Source organism: Pseudonaja textilis, chromosome 3 (genome assembly GCF_049901715.1).
Source record: "Pseudonaja textilis isolate UNSWEBS1 chromosome 3, rPseTex1.2, whole genome shotgun sequence".
NCBI classification, from domain to species: domain Eukaryota; kingdom Metazoa; phylum Chordata; class Lepidosauria; order Squamata; family Elapidae; genus Pseudonaja; species Pseudonaja textilis.
Window position 1 is genome coordinate 31073547 of NC_141992.1, and position 25352 is coordinate 31098898.

Below are 25352 nucleotides of genomic sequence, written 5' to 3' on the forward strand. Positions count from 1 at the left end.
CAGGACCCTCATCCAAGTCTTCACCAGACTCCCTGACTGGTTCCCTTTCGTCCTCACTGTCCAATACCTTTGCCATCTGCACTGGCTGCTGGCAAACCACAACAGCTCTTTCCCAAAGTGCCTCGCACCAGCCAAATCCCCTGCCTTGAATGCTGCCACTACCGCTCCCCACCTTGCTCAGAACATCTCTCAGGGACAGGGGTTTTGGCCAAGCTACCTGAAAAATCGTCTGCCTTTTCTGTCTCGAGAAGCACTTGTGGAGAGAAGCAGCCGGAGTCACTCTCGTCTCTCAAGAACCCGGCCGAAGTTTCTGCGAGCACTCCCCAAGAGAAACAATTTCCAACACCAGGCGGTAGCGAGGAGGGGAAGCCAAGGAGGCTTTGACCATCAAAGGAGGCTTTGACTAGCAAAGAGGCCTGGCTCAGAAGACTGACTGATCAGCCTTCTAGGGCAGCTGAGGCGCCCCTCAAACGGCGGTGGCGGCAGGAGCCACTCATGCTCAGAGCGCCTCAGGCACCACTCTGGCAAACTTCCTGTCCCTTGGTGGCCATCACCACCCGTTTCCATAGCAACGCTTTAGATTAAGACTTCAGCAAAAGAGAATGTGAATCAGATCTATAAATTGAAATACTATAATGTTATAAGTTTGTGCCTGGTAATCAACACATCTTTTAATGTGCTGAAACATTTGGCACAGGGATTTAACATCTGCAGATGTTTTTGTGCTTGGAATATGGTGTGCATATGACTTAATGAGTTGATTACTTTGGTAACATTTTAACATAATGGGAAAACTAAGAAGAAACTTCGGCCAGGCTCCTCGGGATTTAAAATTATGAGTTTGGTGATCCCTGAGGTCCAAAAGGTTGGCGACTCCTGATCTGGTAAACATTACAATGAACATAATTGATGAAATTTCACCCAGTAAAAATTGGAAATTTATATTTCATGTATCCTGTCATTACCTTTCCTAAAGGCCTAAAGAATATTCAGACTGAAATATATATAATAGAAATTAATATTTACAACTAATGTTTCTGGAGATATTGCTATGTTCTGATATTCATGTGGAAGAACTGCTGTTCACATATACTTTTGAATTTATGATGAACAAATCCTACTCTTTGCAGAAAAAAATCTTGCCACAGTTCAAGCCATTCCACCCAGCAACAGTACCATACTTCCACAAGCCTTCAGGTTCCCACAATGAAAAGAGATACAAACTGCTCAAATGACTTTTATTATTGCAACATAACAAGGCATAAGAACAAAATTTAGAAATTACAATGCAAGGGGACCTTAAAAGTGACTTTTCATTCTGATTTTAGAAATATTGCTAGCACAATGCTTACAATAAATGTTTTAACAAATACTTCATGGTCAAGACTCCGTTTGTTAAATATTCTCAGTTTGACTGTTTAAAATACTTTTTTTGTACTCGGGATGTCCAGCCCCCACTTCCCCCTGTAATGCAGCAGTAAAGACAAACAAAGAGCTATTTAAATTAAAAGTTTGAATAAGCTACACTTTTCCAGACTGCAAAAATATATACAAGCATTTGCTTTTTCCTGAACTAATCATCTGAGCCATAAAAATATTAAACAGCCATGCCCTATAGAACTAGGGCCTCAGCTATTTTAATTAAAGCTATCCTTTATTTTAAAAATATAGGGCAGAAAGCCTTTTGTATATTTATACATTAACAATATTTCTAGGTCACTAGATGAATAATGTAACATTGTGTAGAGCATTAGCTATATTCCATACTTATTTGTTACCTCAATTTTTTTTGAATTGTAAATGTTCACTAATTAAATGTTATTAAAACAAATAAGCAAAGAATTCTAAGGCTTTTTCTCCTCCAGAATCTAGATTTTTAATATATACTTCAGATATTCTGGTAAGTATTACAGACAGATCTCTCCAGAATCAACACATGACCCTCTCCATCCAAGAAATAGATCATTTGTATAAGAAAAAACTATGTGTATATTCCTTTGAATGTACACGGAAGGGAGGCTAATTAAATTGTTTTCATAATTCACAGAAATGGAAGAACAATTGGCTATTTATATTGTTTCAAATGAGAATTCTAAAAAAAAATCAGTTAATAAAAGTGGTTAAGCCCATAAGCATCAATAGCCCTGAATTAATTCATTCTTAGAGTCTGGATGGGTAGATATGTAACACTTGTCTTACTGGCCAATTGGTTTGATCTTTGACTATGCTAGTAGTCAATGCTTTGACTATGCTAGTTCTTAAAGGATTCTGCTCTTCTCACACAGTAGGACAATACAAGTATGTAACTATCAACATGCATTACTGATTTCTGAAAATGTTACCACCTCTTCTACTGAGTTCCAGAGCAGCATGCAGATCACAGAATTTTAACAACTTGGAGGAAAAGATGCAAGGTTGCAAAACTGGGCAAAAGAACTAAGTACTTTTGTTAAAAACTTGGGGAGTATAGCTTAACTACTATTGTCAGCTTTAATGGACATTATAAAATTATAATTTAAATTTAAATTAGATTTAAAACCAAGTGCTTTCTAAGTTGTTAATAAGAGCTGATCAACAGTCTAAATCATAACACATAATTTCCACCCTCTAAAAAAAGTTAATGAATTATTTAAAACACTATTTGGAAGTATGCAGGAATGTAATTTTTGCGCCTCAGTTTCTTACAAACAGAATTCTATGCCTGTTTATTCAGAAGTAAATTTCACTCTGTTCAATAAGATTTAGTTACAAATACACATGCATAGGATTGCATGTCCAGATATATTCATGAGGCAGTTTTGTTGCAATGGATAGACCACTACTGGGAAATAGGAAGCAATGCTCCCGCATCTAGAGGAGAACTAGAACTGACAGTTAATGGCCATTTGTATAGTTTTAAACTCAACCTAAAAAGAGAACCGGAAATAATTTCCAGTTGTTTCCACCTGAAAGAATTGTCTTTCAAATTTACTATTAAAGTACCATCATCAAAACTAAGTACACACTTAGTTGAAAATGGGTTAAAATTCCTGCAAATTTGAAGAGGCACCTTCAGATGGAGGAATAACCTGAGGAATGCGATCATAGTGGTAAAAATAAATAAAAGTGCTATGCTATGGATGCATGCATTAAGGTCCACATATCTCTCTACTCTGTTTGAACAGAGATGGCTTTGGGATATGTTTTGGGAGAGTGGAAACAGTCAAGCCTCAATGGGTAAAGAACACATAATGCAAGCAATGGAAATGCTTTTAGAACCCCCAGTCTGACTGCAAGGAAGTGCTGTTAGAAAAAACCTGCTGCAATGTTACAGCTACCAGTGGACTTCCCAGTTCTTCAGCGGGAATACTTTGCTACTAAAACAGGAAGAGAAAGGAGTCGCTTTAGAAGAAGAAAAGAGAAGAAAGGAAAAGAAAAGAAAAGAAAAAAAAGAAGAAAAGAAAAGAAAAGAAAAGGAATAAAAGACAAAGCACTCCAGTTAATGAACATGATGCAAGACATAACTCCAGAAGTATAATAACCTCTGGTCAAGGAAGATTTCATTTCTAGTTTATCATTTTGGATTTCTGTAAAGGACTTGGAAGAAATCTAAAAATAGAAAGAATAAAATGACAGAGCAACATCCATTTACTTACATACTAACATTTGTTTAAATAAATGAAGATCAAGTCCTGTTTACAGTAAGAAGTGCAACTAGCAGAGGCAATGAAGAACTCACACCCTAAATGAATTTATGTTCTTCTGATCCAAATTCCATCAAAAGTTACTCTTGTCCAAATCCTTCTGTTTCTTCAATTGCAAACAATAACTTTTCCTTTAGCTGTTCATAACTCTTGTATGGTGGCAAATCCAAGCGATTGAAACTGAAAATAAGCAGCAAGCTTAATAACACTGAACATTTGAACAAAATGATGCAGAAGAAAAATAAGAGCATCCAGCTCAACAAATGATTTTCTCTGCCCTTTTATTGCCTGGATATTGAATTATATCAACATACCCTGAATAATAACATGCACTTTCAGATGTCCACATTGTCCATTAATCCATTTCAGTCTATTTCTTGAGCTTAACTATGTACCATATGAATTATATTTTATATGATTAATTTTTTACTGCATATTTGTGATTTTAATGATATCATGATATGCTGTATAAAACAGATCAGTTTCTGAGTAGACAAGGGGGAAAATGGGAACAGTTTTAGTTATATAATTATATAATTATCTAACAACTTTTACATCCCTATTTCTAAATGAAAAATTTACCTTGTGGATCAACACCACAATGGTATGCAACTTTCTGTATGATTTAAAACATTTTAGCTGTTTATTTACAAAAAAATATAAAAGTAGCCCTAATTGTTACAAATGGACATAGTAACCTGAATCATCTAATTACTTACCATGTATGGCTTCTAGGTAACCAGTTTTCTTTACCAACTTTTTCAATGCAGAATTTTTGGGGTCCATTACTCCCTAAAAAATGTTTAAATTAAGATATGAGAGAAATTAAGTTGTATTAAGTAAATATAGTGAAAATCAAAACTGCTGAGGATCAGATATTTTTGTTAAGAAATTAAGTTGCAAGATCTTTTGTGTTTGTATCACTATTAAGTAGTAGTCATAATATTAATTTATGGTAAATATCAGTTCCATCAGGGACAATGTATTAAAACAATCCCATGTAAAGTTCTTCCATTTGTGTTGACTTACATAGCACTTGAAATTCATTTCCACTTCCACAAAACCAGGGAGTCTTGGTGATGGTGACCCATATCCACCAGCATGCAGTTCATCTACTATAACACATATTATATAGGGCTACTTCTAAAGACAACTCAGAAGCTGCAACTGGCAAGAATGCAACAGCCAGATTATTGGTTGTCAAATCTACCACCAAAGTGCATCTCCAAACTTGAATTAGGGACTAATTCTCCAAAACGTTTTGTCCATTTTTATCAGATCATCAAGTGAATGCCTGTTCAAAGCCTTGCTTCCTCGGGAAGTAAAACCATTGGGGATCACAGGCAGGCCTTCTTGGTGATAGTGCCAATTTTTGGGAAACATCAGTCCCTCCAAAGATGAATGTGAGCTTTTTAAAGTTTCTCTCCCTCCTAGTCAAAGTGAGTTGTTTTCATGTTTTCCCTCAGTCTTTGGACTATGTAATAGCTTCTTAAAGTCCCTTTTGGTTTTTTCATACCAAGGTCACCTCCTTCACATATGGAGTTTGCTAAACTGTAACTTTGCATACTGTGCCTGCATAAGAGTACCAGACCTCTCATATAAAGACTTTGTAGAAGTTTGTTTGCAAAGAACAAAGGCAGAACATACCTACTTCTGAAGTCTGACTGAGGTGAAAAAGTACATCATTAGGCTGGCTAATCATTATTTTGAGTTGCATAATGAAACAGAGTTTACCGTTAGTTATGATAAAAATCAGTTTAATTATAAAATAATATGTGCCATAAAAATGTTTTTAATATTGGGATCCAGAAACAGTTCTGGATGCTTTAATGAACATTCATATTTCTGGATTTTTAGAAGCACTGCACAGCCACAATGGATCAGTATAGTCTTGTAATATTTCTAAAGTGATTCATTCTGCACCATAAATGACCATACCTCCAATAGTACAGAGGTATGTACTTGAAGTATGTTTCTTCAAAATGCTGAAGAAATAGGATTTTATTCAGAGTTATTCTACTCCCAACAGAGAATGAAATGACAGAAGATATAGAATAAAGCAGTGTATCTACTTTTCCCCATTCCTTTCTCCTCCAATATTCAGCACTGTGTTCTAGGGAAATCCCAACCTTTCTTTTGCAATAACAGAAGAGGAAGAGGCAGAAATTATGTATGATAAGCTGCCAGAATTATCAGGGCGTAAAAATAACCATCCTTAGAATCAATCCTTAAAAAGCTCAAGTAAGATAAAAATACTTTCCCCATTGAAGTAAGATACACCATTGTTCAACAATATTGTGAAATTTACCCTTTGAAGTTGTGCACAATATTCTTTCCATAACACATTCCTTACATAGAATGACATACATTTTAGATGTTTTGCCCTGGATAGAATGCTGAATGTTGCTTATCTACATATTAAAAAATACTTTGTGTTCTATTTTAGCTCAACGTTGCTTTTTACGAATGGAGTATCCAATTTCTGTCTGGGCCAGATTGGTGGTTTTGTAAATATTTGTGTGGGGAAGCTGAATTTCATATGTATGAATTAATGTGTCTAGCTTCCTTAATGTGGGATTGATAATTTGCCCAACAGACAGACTGCAGATACTGAAATACACCAGCCTTGTAATCAATCAGGCTATTTCTCAATACAGATCTAGCACTCTTCCGAAACAGAGCTAAATTTGTGTATAAAAATAGCCGAGTTGATAATACAAGCAGCTGTTGCTGTGGCAGACAGCTGTCCAGCCTCATCTACAGCCCAGAACGACTGTGGAGGGAAGTTCCCAGGGACAAGATAAGCATGTTAGCTACTGTCTAAAGTGGCCAATTACTACAGGAAATTTATTGATAGCTGCAAAGAATAGTTACAAAGAAGATTATTCCAAGGCTGAATCCCACTGTTTTATATAGTCAGAATATCCACAACTGTTTCAGGGTTTGGTTTATTTGAACTCAGAACAGGTAAATCATTCTGGATTTTGCTTTGTCCTTGCTGTGGCCAATATGAAACCAAATTTCCAGTATGCAATATTTGAATTGAAGCAAAACTTAACATCTAACAAAATGAAATTCAATGTAGAGAAAAGTAAAGTCCTACACTTAGGCAAGTAAAACCAAAAGTACACATATAGACTGGGTGAAACCAGGCTCAATAGCAGTAACTGTGAGAGGAATCTTAGTGGACAACCAGCTAAATATGAGCCAGCAGTGTGCAGCAGCAGCCAAGAAAGCTAATGCAATCCTAAATTGCATTAACAGAGGGATACAATCAAGATCAAGAGAGGTACTAATACCTCTCTATAAAGCCTTAGTAAGACCACACCTAGGGTACTGCATCCAGTTTTGTTCACACATTAATTAAAAAGATGTTGAGACTCTACAGGTGAAACTCGAAAAATTAGAATATCGTGCAAAAGTTCATTTATTTCAGTAATGCAACTTAAAAGGCGAACCTAACATATGAGATACTCATTACATACAAAGCAAGATAGTTCAAGCAGTGATTTGTCATAATTGAGATGATTATGGCTTATAGCTCATGAAAACCCCAAATCCACAATCTCAGAAAATTAGAATATTACATGCAATCAATAAAACAAGGATTGTACATAGAACAATATTGGACCTCTGAAAAGTATAAGCATGCATATGTACTCAGTACTTGGTTTGGGCCCCTTTTGCAGCAATTACTGCCTCAATGCGGCATGGCATGGAAGCTATCAGCCTGTGGCACTGCTGAGGTGTTACAGAAGACCAGGATGCTTCAATAGCGGCCTTCAGCTCTTCTGCATTGTTCGGTCTCATGTCTCTCATCTTTCCCTTGGCAATGCCCCATAGATTCTCTATGGGGTTCAGGTCAGGTGAGTTTCCTGGCTAATCAAGCACAGTAATCCCACAGTCATTGAACCAGGTTTTGGTGCTTTTGGCAGTGTGGGCAGGTGCCAAGTCCTGCTGGAAAATGAAGTCAACATCCCCATAAAGCTCGTCTGCGGAAGGAAGCGTGAAGTGCTCCAAAATCTCTTGGTAGACAGTTGCGTTGACCCTGGACTTAATGAAGCACAGTGGACCAACACCAGCAGATGACATGGCTCCCCAAAAACACAGACTGTGGAAACTTCACACTGAACTTCAAGCATCTTGCAGTGTGTGGCTCTCCATTCTTTCTCCAGACTCTGGGTCCTTGGTTTCCAAATGAGATGCACAAGTTGCTCTCATCAGAAAAGAGGACTTTGGACCACTGACCAACAGACCAGTTCTGTTTTTCTTTAGCTCAGGTAAGACGCTTCTGACATTGTTTGTTGTTCAGGAGCGGTTTGACAAGAGGAATATGATATTTGAAGCCCATGTCCAGGATCCATCTGTGTGTAGTGGCTCTTGATGGACTGACTCCAGCCTCAGTCCAATCCTTGTGAAAGTCCCCAACCCTTTTGACTGGCCTTTTCCTGACAATCCTCTCCAGGCTGCTGTCATCCCTGCTGCTTGTGCACCTTTTTCTTCCACACTTTTCCCTTCCACATAACTTTCTATTAATGTGCTTTGATACAGCACTTTGGGAACATCCAACTTCTTTTGCAATTGAGGCTTTCCCTCCTTATGGAGGGTGTCAATGATGGTTTTCTGCACAATTGTCAGGTCAGCAGTCTTTCCCATGATTGTGATTCCTACTGAATCTGACTGAGAGACCATTTAAAGGCTCAGGAACCCTTTGCAGGTGTTATGGCTTACTTAGCTGATTAGAGTGGGACACTTTAAGCCTAGAATATTGAACCTTTTCACAATATTCTAATTTTCTGAGATTATATTTGGGGTTTTCATGAGCTGTAAGCCATAATCATCTCAATTATGACAAATCACAGCTTGAACTATCTTGCTTTGCATGTAATGAGTCTATCTCATATATTAGTTTCATCTTTTAAGTTGCATTACTGAAATACACTGCTCAAAAAAATAAAGGGAACACTTAAACACCACAATGTAACTCCAAGTCAATCACACATCTGTGAAATCAAACTGTCCACTTAGGTAGCAACACTGACTGACAATCAATTTCATATGCTGTTCTGCAAATGGAATAGACAACAGGTGGAAAGCATAGGCAGTTAGCAAGACAACCCCAATAAAGGAGTGGTTCTGCAGGTGGTGACCACAGACCACTTCTCAGTTCCTATGCTTTCTGGCTGATGGTTTGGTCACTTTTGAATGCTGGTGGTGCTTTCACTCTAGTGGTAGCATAAGACGGAGTCTACAACCCACACAAGTGGCTCAGGTAGTGCAGCTCATCCAGGATGGCACATCAATGCAAGCTGTGGCAAGGTTTGCTGTGTCTGTCAGCATAGTGTCCAGAGCATGGAGGCACTACCAGGAGACAGGCCAGTACATCAGGAGTCATGGAGGAGGCCGCAACAACCCAGCATCAGGACCACTACCTCTGCCTTTGTGCAAGGAGAGACAGGAGGAGCACTGCCAGAGCCCTGCAAAATGACCTCCAGTGGGCCACAAATGTGCATGTGGCTGCTCAAATGGTCAGAAACAGACTCCATGAGGGTGGTATGAGGGCCCAACGTCCACAGGTGGGGGTTGTGCTTACAGCCCAACACTGTGCAGGATGTTTGGCATTTGCCAGAAAACACCAAGATTGGCAAATTCACCACTGGCGCCCTGTGCTCTTCACAGATGAAAGCAGGTTCACACTGAGCACATGTGACAGACATGACATGGTTTGGAGTCGCCGTGGAGAACGTTCTGCTGCCTGCAACATCCTCCAGCATGACCAGTTTGGCAGTGGTCAGTAATGGTGTGGGGTGGCATTTTTTTATGGGGCCGCACAGCCCTCCGTGTGCTCGCCAGAGGTAGCCTGACTGCCATTAGGTACCAAGATGAGATCCTCAGATCCCTTGTGAGACCATATGCTGGTGCAGTTGGCCCTGGGTTCCTCCTAATGCACGACAATGCTAGAACTCATGTGGCTGGAGTGTGTCAGCAGTTCCTGCAAGATGAAGGCATTGATGCTATGGACTGGCCCGCCCGTTCCCCAGACCTGAATCCAATTGAGCACATCTGGGACATCATGTCTTGCTCCATCCACCAACACCACGTTGCACCACAGACTGTCCAGGAGTTGGGGGATGCTTTAGTTCAGGTGTGGGAGGAAATCCCTCAGGAAACCATCCGCCACCTCATCAGGAGCATGCCCAGGAGTTGTAGGAAGGTCGTACAAGCACGTGGAGGCCACACACACACTACTGAGCCTCATTTTGACTTGTTTTAAGGACATTACATCAAAGTTGGATCAGCCTAGTGTTTTTTTCCACTTTAATTTTGAGTAGAACTCCAAATCCAGACCTCCATGGGTTGCTAAATTTGATTTCCATTGATAATTTTTGTGTGATTTTGTTGTCAGCACATTCAGCTATGTAATGAACAAAGTATTTAATAAGAATATTTCATTCATTCAGATCTAGGATGTCTTATTTTTGTGTTCCCTTTATTTTTTTGAGCAGTGTAAATGAACTTTTGCACGATATTCTAATTTTTTGAGTTTCACCTCTAGAAAAATTAGAGAAGAGCAACCAGGATGATTAGGGAACTGGAGACTAAGGCATACAAAGAACAATTACAGGAACTGGGCTTGGCTAGTCTAGTAAAGAGAAGGACCATGATAGCAGTCTTCCAATATTTGAGGGGCTGCCACAGGGAGGAAGGTGTCAAGCTATTTTCTAAAGTGCCTGCAGGCCAGACAAGGAATAATGCATGGAAACTGAACAAGGAGAGATTTAACCTAGAAACAAGGAGAAACTTTCTCACAGTTGAGAACAATCAACCAATGGAACAGCTTGCCCTTAGAAGTTGTGGGAGCGCCATCACTTGAGACTTTCAAGAAGAGATTGGACTGCCATTTGTCAGAAATGGTGTAGGGTCTCCCGCTTGGGCGGGGGTTTGGACTAGATGACCTACAAGGTCCCTTCCAACTCTGATTATCTGTTATTATCTGTTATTATTATTGTATCTCTATTATCCATTAACCATGCACAATGTATCCTACTTTAAAAATGATTATATTTGGAGGCTCATTTCTTGTCAAAGATAATTAGTTAAGCTATTATCTGTGAAAAGGAAAAAGCTGGGAAACAGATGTTAAAATTTCCAAATTTATATATAAATGCCCAATGACTTGAGCTTATGCCCAAACAATATCAAACCATGCTAATCCACCTTGCATAATTTTGCTTACCCATGAGGTCAGAAAATCCTCCAACTGGCAATCGGCATGTTCCAGTAACGAACTGCAGTAATCTCATTCTCTTCTCATTATCTATTTCCTTTACAAACTGAAATAAAATAGATCATTTAAAACAATTTGCAATATCTGTTGCCAATTCATGAAGTGTTCCCAGCCATAGTTGAATATATCAAAATTACTCAAATCAAGAATTATTTTTTAATACATTTGTAGCCTTTTACAAGCTGAAATGTTTACACTGAAATATTAAATATTTCTATAATCTCATTATGGTCTAAAATTTGAGACCCAGTTAGGAATAGCACTTAAAGGCACTGGGCTGAAAACTAGGAGGCCATGAGTTCTAGTTCTGCCCTCGAAATGAAGCCAGTTGGGTGACTTTGGGCCAGTCATTTTCACTTAGTGTTAAGAAGGCAGCAATGGTAAACCACTTCTCAAAAATACTGCAAGGACTTATGTATGTAACTGTCAGGAATCAAGACTGATGCAAAAATGTATAAAAATCCATTAAAAAAGAAAGAAAATACTATATTTTTAATTAGATGAAAATGAGGCATCTGTCAACTATCAATAATTGATGCACATTCAAAGAGAGATAAAATGTACACAATAAATTTTCACCTTGGTATTTTAGCTTGTTTGTAATGGAACACTAGGAAAAGAAACAGCAAAATTATTAGATCCTAAGAAAATTTATTGAAATATTTGCCTGAATAAATACATTACCTGATGTTCAGACAATAAACATAATCTTAAATTTATGGCATAATAAAAGAATATTAAAAAGTATTATTGTTTCAAAAGACAAACTTGGCTTCCCATCTGGAAATAGTGAAGACAATATAATTTAACTTAAGAGGAATATTATTTAAACATTTGTTTGAAATGGATTTTACTTTCTCAGTATAATCATCAGTAAAATTACCACATGAGAAACTGACAAACTGAGTTCTAGTCCTGCCTTAGGAATGCACACATTACAGGGTTTTGGGGAAAATAGCAGGAGGAGGAAATATTAGGAATGTTTGCCACTATGAGTTATTTATAAAAATGATAAAGCGGAATGGAGATGATAGATAGATAGATAGATAGATAGATAGATAGATAGATAGATAGATAGATAGATAGATAGATAGATAGATACTGTGTTTCTCCAACAATACGGCCTCCACCAATAGGAAGACCCACCATGTTTTACTGGCATAAAATCAAATTAAGCCCCTCCCCCCAAATTAAGGCCCATATTAAACATGCGAAATGGGGGGGGGAATGGCAGGGGGGGGTTAGCCGTTAGGAAGTACTTTTGTTGCATGCCTGGATATGGTGCTGCCTGCGTTGGTGGGGCATTTCATATCAGGATACCTTCCGCCACTGTTGCTTTCCCTTCTCCCTTGCTGCTGTGGCGTTAGAGCAACGCTCCGGCGTTTGGCGCAGCCATGTGCGTCCAGCCAGGGCTCCTCCCTGCAACCGGAGCCCTGCGGAGACACTTGGCTTCAGGTGCTCCTGTAGCCGCCTTCCCTTTGCCTTTGAAGGTAAAGCGAATTATTTTAAAAACGACACCCTAGTACAACAAAGCCTCCCCTGCCCGAGAGGGCAGCCCAACCCCATGTGGGGAGGCGAATCTCCCGGGGCCGCAACGCAGGATCGGCCCACCTCGGGAGAAGCGCCCAGCCGCCATTCCTGCCTGGGACTGGGCAGAGCGTGAAGAGCTTCGCCTGGGGCGCCCAAGCACAGCTGACAGGCGGGCCCTCCTTCCCGGCAGCAGAGCTCTCACCAAGGCAGTGAGCGCCTTCCCACCGGACCCTCTGCTCATCCCGCCAGGGATGCGCCGGAGCCGTGCGGGCTGGGCAGAGTGGCTTGCTTTCCCAGGCTTTGTTGTAGTAGGGTGTCATTTTTAAAATAATTAGCTTTACCTTCAAAGGCAAAGGGAAGGCGGCGACAGGAGCGCCTGAAGCCAAGTGTCTCCACAGGGCTCCGGTTGCAGGGAGGAGCCCTGGCTGGCCGCACATGGCTGTGCCAAAGGCCGCGGCATTGCTCTAACGCCGCGGCAGCAAGGGAGAAGGGAAACCAAGGGTGGCGGAAAGTCTCCCGAACATCCAAGCTGTCGCCGCCCGCCCACCCGAGGATGCAAGGGGGGGGAATTAAGTCACCCCCGAAAAGACAGCCTAGCCATTTTTTCGGGGGTCCAAAAAAAATAAGGCCCGGCCTTATTTTGTGAGAAACACGGTAGGTAGGTAGGTAGACAGACAGACAGACAGACAGACAGACAGATAATGTTACTCAAGCATTACAAACCTGCCAAAACCATACTATTTGTTTGCTCGTCCTGGTATAATGCCGGTAGATTGTATGTCTTTGCCAATCAGTCAGGTCAATCTCTTGCATTCCACATAAAAGCACCTGGTGGGGGGCAGGGTGGAAAGCACAACACAAATGAAGGCCTAATTAATGTATAGTATTTATTTGCCATGATTTGCAATGCAAGGGAAAAAAACATCACTTAAGCCATGGGGAAGTACTGAATACAACTCTTTTCGCAAATAAAAAAAGGCTGCAAAACAAAGGGCTTTGGGCTGTTTATGGATCAAATCTCATACAATTTATTTCAAGCTCTGCTGCAGCTCATTCTAAGTGACTTTTAATACTAGTGTTCACTTAAAATGGGGGAACTGCAGATAGCTTAGAGGCAAGGCAAATTTCTCAATGATGATTTCTGCATTGCCCTGTCTCAGGTTAACATCAGTCTTTTCCTTCTCCCTCTAACTTTCAGCTACTAAAGGTCTATCCAATTTGCTATTACAGTATTTAAAATGCAAACATGCAAAAAAAAAAAAGAACTTCTACTTTAATGGCCTTTCAGCCATTTATTTAGGAAAGTACCAGACAGGCAGCCATACAATACGAAATAAAACCATGTGAAGAAGAAATCAGAAGAAACTTTTGAAGGCTATTTTTACACTATATAGCTGGTAAACAGGGGAAATACCCTCAAGGATGCTAGATTAGCTTCAAACTGCTTTTGACAGATGGGAGAGTAAAAGGAATGGCAGTGTGGAAGTATCCTAAAATTAATTTGGAGCTTGCCTGGTTACTAATTGAAATAGTGGCCCTATACTCTCCCCATTCCAGCAGTAACATGAGAAACTAAAACTTTTGCTAAAATTTGGCAGACCAGAGATTAAAGTACAATAGCCTGTAGCAGTAGCAATAGTAGCTGTCCAGAATCACTTTGTACAATGAGATGGGCGGCATATAAATTTAATAAATAAATAAACTGTCTTTCAAGTTATCAGTCCCTGTGAACCAAAGTTTTTGCCTAAATTGCAAATTTAAAGGTCTACCTCCAGCTCTTTGGCATCAAAGTACTGTAAGTACTGCTGTGATAGAATCTCATTGAATCCTTCAAAGAAAGCTTGTGTCTGTTCTTCTACACCCCGGGAAAGCCTCCATTCTGCTACCAGCCTTGAAAAGAAAATATACACTCATATGACAACAGCCAATGCACCTTGATTCAGATGAATATTAATTAATATTAATTAAATGAACAATTATAGGAATTTGAAGTCATTCACTGTTTGAAAAGATAGCACACAAGCACAAAGATAGAATCTTGCAGAAAATGTAGCTGAAGTGTTACCAACATGACAAAAAGACATGATTAACTTCCAACCTTGTGCACTTCAACCAGGACACATAGTCTGTTATGTTCAATTATACAGTTCTAGTGAACTGCAATTTTAACAAGGTACTTTTTCTTGGATTATGGAGAAGATTAAGGCACACATGGGCAAACTGCATTGCATACGTGGCCCTTGGACACTCAAACACACTGAAATGTAATCCAAAAATGCAAGGAGATTGGCTCATTTTCTCTCACATATTAGCTGGTCAGGGCTCTGAAACAAAAGCGGGAAACTTGTGGTGCTCTAGAAATTGCCAACTACAGTTCTACAATCCCAGATAGTATAGCCAGTGGTAATGGCTGATGGAAGCTATAGTTTAAACACTGAAGTTCCCCATAACAACTCTGCAAAATAGCATGCAAGAGAAAAATACAACCATCCAAGTTGTATGCATGAATGAAAAGAGACCTAATCAGAGAATAGCAATTTGAATCCAATAAAAATTATGGTTAAAAATACTTAAAAATAATTTTAAACTTACTTAATATATTCTTCTTTGTTTTCTTCAGTAACAAGGACGTTACTACCATTGGGTTTCAAGTCATGGCTCTTTATTTCACCTAGAATTTCTTTATCAACTGAGAAATACATTTCTAGGCCACATTCTTCAATATTGTTTTCCCTACAAAATCAATATCATTTTCTGTGATTAATTACTAAAATATTTTTTACTATGGATAGTCTTAACAATAAACAATATCATGCTTGGGACTGTAGTACATAGCTTTTAAAATCAGCACTCTTTTTCTGAAGCTGTGAGCCATGCTTCCTTTTTATATTATTCTCTGAAGATTACCAGTGGAATGAGACTGACACAATGCCATTATAAAAGTCAATAAAGTCAACATTTTGATGAGGTTAAAAAAATACAAATTAGTTGTGTTGAGTCCAATGGAGGGTCAATGCATCTAACCCCTAAATCTTTCAAAATATGAAACAACATGCCAATGAAAATCAATGATACATTATCATGTTTTGATATTGGCATAGAGCGCCCCCCCCCCAAAAAAAAAGAATGTCGAGGCTTTATTTGGCACATATAGTGTTTTACAACTTATTACCTGATTTAAAAATCTACAGGCTATCAAAATTAGAAGTATCAATCTGTCTAAATACTTGAACTTCATGAAATATTCTGTCTTTTGGGGGATCCCAAAGATATGGTTCTATTATCAGGCCTGGGAATCCCATGGTAAGCCACCCAAAGCACACATGAGATGAGTGGCTACATAAATTGTATAAACAAACAAATTAAATATTTCTATTAAAATGTACATTCAAATATGAATAACAGAACATGTTTTCAGTAAGAGTTAAATATTTACTAATTTGGTCAAAAATATAGGCATTTATTTGCATAAAGTTAATATTCAAAAAGTGGAAATAAGAAACTCACTTAACCCAGATGAGGGAATTATAGAACTCAGGATCTACAGATTCCAAGTCTTTTAACCCAACTGGTTTGTTGAGGATACGTTTGTAGAAAGGTAAGGAGAAACCTGTGTCTATAAATTTTCCATGGAACAATGCCTGAAAAGGATAGAAAGTATTACTTATCTTACATTAGTTGTACTTTGCATATCTGATTTGAAGCTTACGCTACTCTTCTCACTTTGAAAGAAAATGAAAAGAATCCTCACAATGGAATATAAGCTACAATTATAGTCTCAATTGTCTTTGTTTCCTCTCCCCTCGTTAGCAATTTTTTTCATGTTCACCTTAACAACTATCTCATTGAATAATTCTCTGTTTTCCAATCAATGATTTTAAAGGTGTCAAAGAGATTCTGTGTGTTTTCCTTGAAAATGAAGGCTAAAAGCACAAGATCATATTGTGGAAACTGGCTGACTTTTTTCTTCTGATGTAACTTGATTTGGAACTTTATATAGGTAGTTTGTGATCTGTACTGTAATCAACCCAGTGAACAATGCTGAATAATTTAACTTATGTCAGTTATTAGAACACGCAAGTTAATATAATTTGATATGTTTAAAGTACTAAAAACAACTCTACAATTTCATGTAGACACAACAGAAATATCTATAGCCTATTTTAAGAAAGCATAAGGCAGCCTCTAATAATTTCAAGGGTTTTTTTGAACATTTCAGAGTAAATTTCTTTTTAAAGGATTATTCTAATAGCACTCTTATTCGAGAAATATGATAGATTTTTATCAAGGCAATGTTTTTCTTCTTATCAGGTATTAAGAGGAATAGCAAAATTAAAAGCTTGGCAGGCTTTTAAATATATCGAGCATTCAAATATAAAACACTGGATGGAACACAAGAAAGATCACTACTATCAAGGATACCTGTTTGGTTTTCCTGTATCCAATTACATATTTACATAAGGTTTGCTTCCTATTTTAAAAGAAAATGGACAGAGATTTGCATCTTCTAGAATTAACCATTTTCAGCTTTGTTATGTGGTTTTTATAATATCTTAAATGTGTTATGAGTATTATTTCATGCACTGAACTCACCATAGCAATAAATCTACCAATAAAGCGAAAGTATTTCAGATGATCTGGATTGATGTAAGAAGCTGGGTTTATCTGTAGGCAGTAGTTATCCTTCCCTGCATATTCAAACAGGCAATACATTGGATTCAGCACTTCATGCGACAATAGAAAGAACCATTCCCTGAAACCACATAAAGAACTCACAGTCAACACCACAAAAAAAAACCACATGCACACACACAACAAACATAAAATTTAGACAATTGTGTATACATTTCTTTGGTGTTAATACCTAAAAAACTAACAAGCTTGAATATGCCTGTTTTTGCATCTATGCCATTAGTTTCAACAAATCTCACATATGCTAGATGACATCGCACAAGTTCATAACAAAGAAACTTTAGAGTGATTCAGTGATGTCTACCCACAATTCAGGCATCAATAACAAGTAATTTACAATGTTCAGCTTTTGGATGAAATTTGTAGGAGGAACGGCAGAACCTAGGGGAGGAGTCATTATTCAACATCTAGTGCTGTTAGTTGAGTAGATTCCTGTACATAGGCATGAGTAATAAATCAATTTAATTGGAACTTCACATGTGGTCCAGGTCTTTTGTGCCTAACAAATCCTTTTTATTATATTTATTTCTATGACAACACAAATTTTTATTTTCATCGCTACTCTTTATTTCAATCACTATTCTTGATATCTCCATGTATTTCTATTAAGCACTGTACTGCTGAAGAGTACTGAGCAAAATTAATGATATCCAAGTTGTTGTAAAATATCTAACATATTTTAGTTTACAAAATCACATTCCTGATGTTGATTTTTCAAGGTGTTTAGTTCCAAGATTGAAGTTCATACAGATAGGTAATAAGCTTATGTATTTGGCTTTACAAGATATCTTTTATGATCTAAAGAGTAGGCAAGGATGCTTGAGTACACCTGGAACTATGGATTAATATTGCACTGAAATAAATTTTTGCATGCTTAGTAGCTTCTTAAATTAGCAACAATTCCAACTGTCCTCAAATTTCTAAAAAATCAAATACTGAATTGGATCCAAAGATCATCATATTTTAGCACATGGTTTAGTTACTATAATTCTAAATCTTTGTTTGTAATGAGTTTATAGAAAATATAACTAAATTTGAACCTCACAGTATACACTTTACCTATATTTTACAGAAGGAATTAAAAAATGCCTTTTAACACAATGGGGGCAATAATGAAAAAAGTAAAACCTTAGCTTTCTTAAGCAACTTTCTACAGCAAAATTTTAGAGTTTTATGGGTTTTATGAATTAAATCATACCCACCGTGCAACACCTCCATAATCTAAGCCTTCTTCTCCTGGGAAAATGACCCACAAGCGTCTTCGTAGGTCCACGGCACTGAGGCTCATTATCTTTACAGGTGAAAAAAAAAGAATGTTACTTAGAATGTTAACAGTTATTCACATAGCTATTCAGATTAAAGCACATGTAAGGTACAGACACAAGAATAAATTAGAAAAAATGCTGATCAAATAATTTTAGAAAAAATATATTACTTAGTTTAAAATTTTTTTTGCTCATTTACCTGCTGAAATGAATCTTCAAACAGTGTTTTCCTGCTCACTGTTATTTTTATATGCTGGGGCATAGACAGTTGCTGAAATGTAAGAAATTCATTTGAAAAACAAACATATTAGATAATCATAATTACAAACATATTGCACTCTCAGCAGGAACTCACTCTCTCAAACATTCTTAGCAGGAACTGTGAACAAATTAATTATTATCCTGAATAGGAGGCACTTTATGTTCATACCCAGTAATTTTCTGATTACAAAATAAGAAAGCTTCTTGCATTTATTTTATGCTCATGTAGTGCATCTGATAAAATACAGATATAGGCAATGTCTGATATATTTATTATATGAAAATTTAAAAAGTTGGTGATCAAGAAAATCTTAATTGTAAACAAACTTATAATTCCTACATTTAGGGAAAGATGTGATAAGTTGGTCTACAGAGTCACTGAAGAAATATATCTTCATGCATAAGGGTTACCCTCCAACAAGGCAAATCCATAATGCAAAAGACAAATGGTGAACTCACTATAAAGAAACAATGCTATCTTCATGGTCAATTGATCTGAATACCATCTTTCGGAAAAAGGTGATGTGCCAATTCTGTAATTTCCCTATTAACATGTTTTTATAATGAAATATGTTAATCACATTGGTGTTTACAGTATTCATAACTTCAGTAATAATTAGCACTGTGAATACTTCACATATGATACCAAAATATGGATGCCTCTTCATAGCAACTGTACAGACCCACAAAAAGACAAGGCTGCTTTAATAGTGACCACCAGGCTGCTTTAATGAGTCACCAATAAATGTGGCACAAGAAGGAGTGGTTCATTTGTTTTGGGTCTGCATGGCATTACAGATCAAGACAATTTTTAAAAAAGAAAAACTGCTGCAGAGTGAGAGGAATCCAATTGTACTTTTTTCCTCTTTACCCCTTATGTTTCTGGAGCTGTTTTAATACAAAGCAGCCTCAGAAAATCCAAGACACAGAAACCTAGTTGCAGGACCTAATGTATAGTATCAGAAAGCATTATATAAATATTTCTTACTATGAACATATAGAGGAAATTATAAGCTCTGATTTGCTTAATCATGATTTTCAAATAAATAATGAAATTAAAAGGAACCCTAACTCATAAACCATGTCTTATAAACAACAATAATGCCAATGCTAACCTACATAAATCACAATATGGTGTAACAAATTGCATGATTTCAGGCAAGGTTAAATGTTTTGTAGATGACAGCAAGAGCTTCATGATTACATTTCTAAAGGGAAGTATCTCTCACCTGACACCAAAATCGGAAATATTGGACCTTTGCTTTGAAATCACGAACATAGGCTATTTGAGGTCCATTGTCTCTGGAAACAAAAAGCAAGGTAACACTGATTAAGCACAAATGTATATTTGGTTAAGGATTTTGTCTAAATAACTGAATAAAATTGAACAGAAAAATATGCTATCAGAATGAATGCCATCTTTCCCCAATGGAATTGGCCCACCCCACTTGTGCTGGCAGAAACGGCCTACTGCAGATCCCATCAGCCGATAAATTTTGGCTGGTGGGATCCAGGAGAAGAGCCTTTTCTGCTATGGCCCCTGTCCTTTGGAACATCTTGCGTAGGGAGGTAAAATTTGCTGCTTCTCTTTTAGACTTCAAAAAAACCTTAAAACCCTTTTCAGGCATGTTGTCCTGAAAGAAAAGCTGGCTAGAGGTGGTTGGTACACTAATAGGGAAGGCACCTCACCACTGCCCCTTAAACCCTTGTTTTTTAACTTGTTTTAATTTTTGTAATTTTAATCTATTTTTATATTTATAATCTTTGAATATTTGTTTTATCTGAATGTAAGCTGCTCATAGTCTGAACTGCAAAAATGGGCACCAGATAAATCTGACTGAGTAACTGATTTGATAAATAAAATAAAATCCCTCTTCATAGTAAAGAATTTCTCTGTAAAAATCATTAAATCATTTAAAACAGCAATTTTCTATCTTGTGTTAAATATAATCTTTCTTTTTAGAAATAGAAGGATTTTTTGGAGTGACGTGTATGTATGTATGTAAATAATTATACAGTTGGCACTGCCCCAACTGTAAAAGAAGTCAAGGGGCATCTAGTTTCCTTCCTGACAATACCTTAAAAAATGCTATTGCTGATCCTTGGGAATTGCAGTTTATCCCAGAAAAGATGGGCTTTCACCCTGGCATCAGAACCAGAACAAAGAGGATAGTCTATTTCAGTGTATGGATTTCATCACTCAGAATTTTGGGAGTTGAAGCCCACACATCTACAAGTTGCCAAGTTTGAGAAACCCTGGTCTACATCCATTTCTTTTCTCTCATTCATAGCATACAACCCAGCTAGTGCAAATTAAATGGAAAGATCGGAAAAAGTGGAAGGAATGAAGAAAGATAAGTTGGAAGTCTTCATTCTAATTTTACTGAAAACAAGGAAGACAATTCCAAATTATAAAGTTAAAGGACAGAAAAAATCTATTTGGCAATATCTCTAATGTTCAGTGTCACCCCATTTTTAGTTTTAAATTGATTTAGAGTATAGCATTTACATTACATTAAACACTGTTCACATTATACATTGAAAAATAATTGCCTTTAAGCATTATCTTGTTTTGTTTTAGAAATTGCCCAAAAGCAGAAATAAACCTGACCTGCCTTGAGAATAAAGGGTATATAGAAGAGAAAAAGTTCAATATTCAGACTGGTATATTATGTTATCAAATAATATTTTATCAGAAAGTAGCAATGATTTAGTCGATATGAAAGATGACCAAACCAGTGTTGTGTTGACCGTGTCCCTTTTTACAGGCTACCTAAACACTATTGATATTTTAGGAGGGAAAAAAACATACAAAGCAGACTTTCCAGTACGAGGATCGATATATGTTGTTGTCCTTCTGTTGTGATCCACAAAATATGGAATTCCATCCACAGTGAATCTCATTTCCCAGCCCTCTGGTAAAGGTTTTTCATTTAATTGACTATAAAAACAGATACAAAAGATATGAACTGCATGTTACAAAATTGATAGACTATGCAAATCATATCTGCATCTTAAATCTAAACTAGCAATTATTTAGGCAGAACTTTAATTGTCCACTACCATTTACCTGGTACTCAAAGGGATTGTGTTATTAAAAGAAAAAATATCAGAGACATTTAGTATGAGAATATTTAAAATGCTGCTATTTCTGCTCAGTGATCAGGTCAATGTTTCCTTATCAACCAAATTATCAAAGAGAACAAATAACAGTTTTCGTTACAGCTGGTATGTATTTGCCATTTTCTTCCTTCTTGTAAAGGTCTTTTAAATTCAAAATATGTCATGGCATCTGAATATAAAGTAGTAGACATTTGTTACAACTTAACTTTCATGTTCTTTTTCATTTTTATCATTTAAATATTCAACAAAATGGACAGGAGAAATAATCACCATTCTTTGAGCTCTTATTTCAAACACATGCTGCAAGTATTCTGTATATCACATGAAATTATACTGTATCTTAACCAAATGTTAGTATTTAAACTTTGTAAGATTTTCACTGAGAGGTCCAAAGAGATAAATGTGATATTATAAAGCTTTACTCAATGTACATGTGCATTTCTGCATTATTACTACAGTAAAGGTGCTTGTTTTAGCAGGAAACAATCAAAGTTAGAAGATTCTCCATACCTTTATGAATTACAGATCTTTTAATACTCAATGTTTCTTTCACTGCTTGTAAGGAAAAAAAGCATACCCTTTGGGACATGGTTGAACAATGCTGGATCTTACCCTTGACTCCTGGGATCTTCCCACTGTGTGATGCGAGTATTATGATTGACAAAATATACTCTGCCATTGCTGTCTGTTCTTTTTTCTGAGAGAAAATACATTGTTAGTTTGATGTAAAACATGTCTAAATAATATTTATGTGGGCATGTTTGTTAATGGAAAATATTTCACCCCGCTTATGCACTACAACAATTTGGATGCCCCTCCTCTCAAAACCAGTGTTAAGGGCCTCTAAGGAAAAGCTTAGGATGTGTAATAGGACATGAACATTGGGAAATAATGAACAGATGAACTTGCTCAAATGGAACCTTTCAGAGGATGTAAGGAATTGCAAGTATGGAAATTCTCACTGAGAAAGCATTTATTCTGACACTATCCAACTACATTTTGGCAGCTTTGAAATAACTCTGTGTTGGTTTTAATCTTTAATCTTTGAATTGGCTTTACCTGGAAATATGGTCTTCTGTAATAGATAGGTAGACGAAGTATTTAAATTGATACATCCTGCTCACTGTTTCTCTCTTAAGAAACAAAGGTCAAATCCTGATTCCAGATTTTAAACAATTATGCAGTTCTTCATGTAAAGTAGTAAAAATAAATTGACGTTCTGCATTAACTCCATAAATGAAAAAAAAACCCCAAACATTTTATATGGCTTATGCATCTCAGTGCCACTGCATGTAAATTATGGGGTCATGAATGTCAGATAAGAAAAAAATATCCCAGTGATTACTAAATGAAATGAGTAAGAATAAATTCCAAAGAAATGATACTAGAAACTAGAACTTAAAAATATCTTACCCCATCCATGTGGCAAGGGACCAAGAGGATCAAATTCTTTATTCTGTGTGAAATCTTGATTCTATAATCACAAGAAGACACATCTTAATAACCACTGAATAAACTGTCCTAGTGCTGATCTAGATAGATAGATAGATAGATAGATAGATAGATAGATAGACAGACAGACAGATAGATATATCTTTATAAACAAAATTAATACAAGAAGTGCTAGGGTTCAAGACTTAAGGGGTAACTTTACAAAATAAGACTGAGTTCAGGTGAAATTCTGCAAATCCAATGAAATATTGCCAATGTGAATGTCTTTCTTGAATAAATTATGATCATAATCTCTATATTGAGCTAAATATTACTTATATTGTTTCAAGAAAGACGTGAAACATAGTCTGAAATATCTAAGCCATATTCCTAAAAAGTAAAGATTTTTTCAAAATAATATTATAAGCGGAAGTAATTTCCCAAAACTATAAAAGAAGGAAAACAGTAATTTGTATGTATATCAAGCAAATTACATTTAAATTTTATTGTACGGCTTTGTTTTGGGAAACTTAATGAATTCTCAATAGAAATTAATTAATATAGTGTTCTTGCAATTCTTATTTTTCATTAGATGGTGTTGTGCTAATGTACTTATTAGATTTGATATGCAACCCATTCTTCAGTGTTCTTACCCCATATATGAACCTCTGGTTAAATTGCTGCATAGCTCCTTGAAGCTGGCTACGCTGAAGTTGCCATTGCTCATAATTACGGACAGATTCCAGAGTTGGTCGTTGCCAAGTAGTTGTTCTGGTGAAATGGTCAACGTAATAAATCCGTCCCATGTTGTCTACTCGGCGCTCCCAACTAAAGAACAAGGGTGTTATATTTAAATGAAAGCAGCACAGATCACAAAGTACACAGCAATCAGATAAAAAAAAGAAAGAAAATGGAGAATGCATGCAGTATAAAGGACACACACAAATAGGGAGCCTTATGTTTGCTACTTGGAAGATCCTGAATAAAAGCCAGAATATAAATCTACACACAAAAAAATAAAACGGGTCAAGCAAAATATTTCCTCAATTTTACTGGAACAGTGAGGAAAGAGTACTTTATCTTTAATTCTATCCCTATGCCATTCTATTTCTCAATTCTTGCATTTTAATTAAAGCATCTACACTTTATTTTTTCATGTCTACTTTGTCTGTAATAGCAAAAATAAGGCTTTTCTTTTTAAATTATTCAAGTGTATCATATATATTTTAATAAATATATTAGTATATGAAAAATGGGATATGATTGCTTTATTTTCTACTGGACCAGAAAAAAGGTAGAAGCAGTACAGCAAACTTAACAATGCTGAATTTATATTTATAGGTTCTTTTACAACTGCTTGGGAATATCCCAAATTTCTAGATCTACAACAACATTCAAAAATAATAAAACATATAACTCCCAAAACAATAACAACCTAGTAAAAAACAATCCATGAGTTTCATACATTGAGAATTGCTCACCCTGGAGGAAGAGGCTCTGGCCTATCCCATGTTGTTCTTTTTTCTACATGATCTACGTAATACACTCGGCCATGCTGATCCACTCTTTGTTCCCACCTGGAAAAAAACAAACTGTTATGTGTGAATTTTTTCAAATACCATCACCTTGTTGCTTATTTGTCAGTGGCTTCTTAACCATCTCTACAATTGCAATATATAATAAGTGCACCCATTTTCTGCATATATAGACATTATAAAAACAAAAGCCTTACTTTCATTTCACATTTGTAAGTCTGCTATTACTATAGTCCAATCCTTGATAAACAAAATTCTTCAACAATTTGCAATTTTACAAATTTTCTAGGCTAAAAATATTTGTCACATTTGCACTGTTTTTAAGCTCAAATGGCAAACATGGAATTTCTCATTTTAACCTCATAGTAATTCTGCAAACTATTGTAGGCTAAGAATTTTGGATCAACTACTCATCTTAATTTGGAAGTTAGGATCTGAATCACTGTCTCTGTGATCTAGTGCTCTGACAATACCCATTTCCCATCACATTTTAAGTTTTGGGAAAAGCAGAACAAAACCTGCTTGTCATTCCAATTAATTCTAT

General features: G+C 36.6%; 1 protein-coding gene across 7 annotated transcripts in view; it reads right to left on the reverse strand.

The window, feature by feature from the left end:
• Positions 1 to 1221: 1221 nt before the first annotated feature.
• ITCH (itchy E3 ubiquitin protein ligase) overlaps positions 1222 to 25352 on the reverse strand; it is a 63118-nt gene continuing 38987 nt past the window's right edge. For all 7 annotated transcript variants that reach the window (XM_026697633.2, XM_087929145.1, XM_087929144.1 and 4 more), the window contains 16 exons: positions 24755 to 24850; positions 23927 to 24101; positions 23256 to 23316; positions 22455 to 22539; positions 21532 to 21660; positions 19949 to 20021; positions 18658 to 18729; positions 18396 to 18484; positions 17095 to 17254; positions 16009 to 16142; positions 15094 to 15234; positions 14271 to 14391; positions 13225 to 13329; positions 10921 to 11017; positions 4403 to 4475; positions 1222 to 3863 (listed from right to left, as the gene is read on the reverse strand). In XM_026697633.2, coding sequence (XP_026553418.1) covers positions 3764 to 3863; positions 4403 to 4475; positions 10921 to 11017; positions 13225 to 13329; positions 14271 to 14391; positions 15094 to 15234; positions 16009 to 16142; positions 17095 to 17254; positions 18396 to 18484; positions 18658 to 18729; positions 19949 to 20021; positions 21532 to 21660; positions 22455 to 22539; positions 23256 to 23316; positions 23927 to 24101; positions 24755 to 24850 — 1711 coding nt within the window. In that variant the 3' untranslated portion in view covers positions 1222 to 3763. The remainder of the gene's footprint in view (positions 3864 to 4402; positions 4476 to 10920; positions 11018 to 13224; positions 13330 to 14270; positions 14392 to 15093; positions 15235 to 16008; positions 16143 to 17094; positions 17255 to 18395; positions 18485 to 18657; positions 18730 to 19948; positions 20022 to 21531; positions 21661 to 22454; positions 22540 to 23255; positions 23317 to 23926; positions 24102 to 24754; positions 24851 to 25352) is intronic.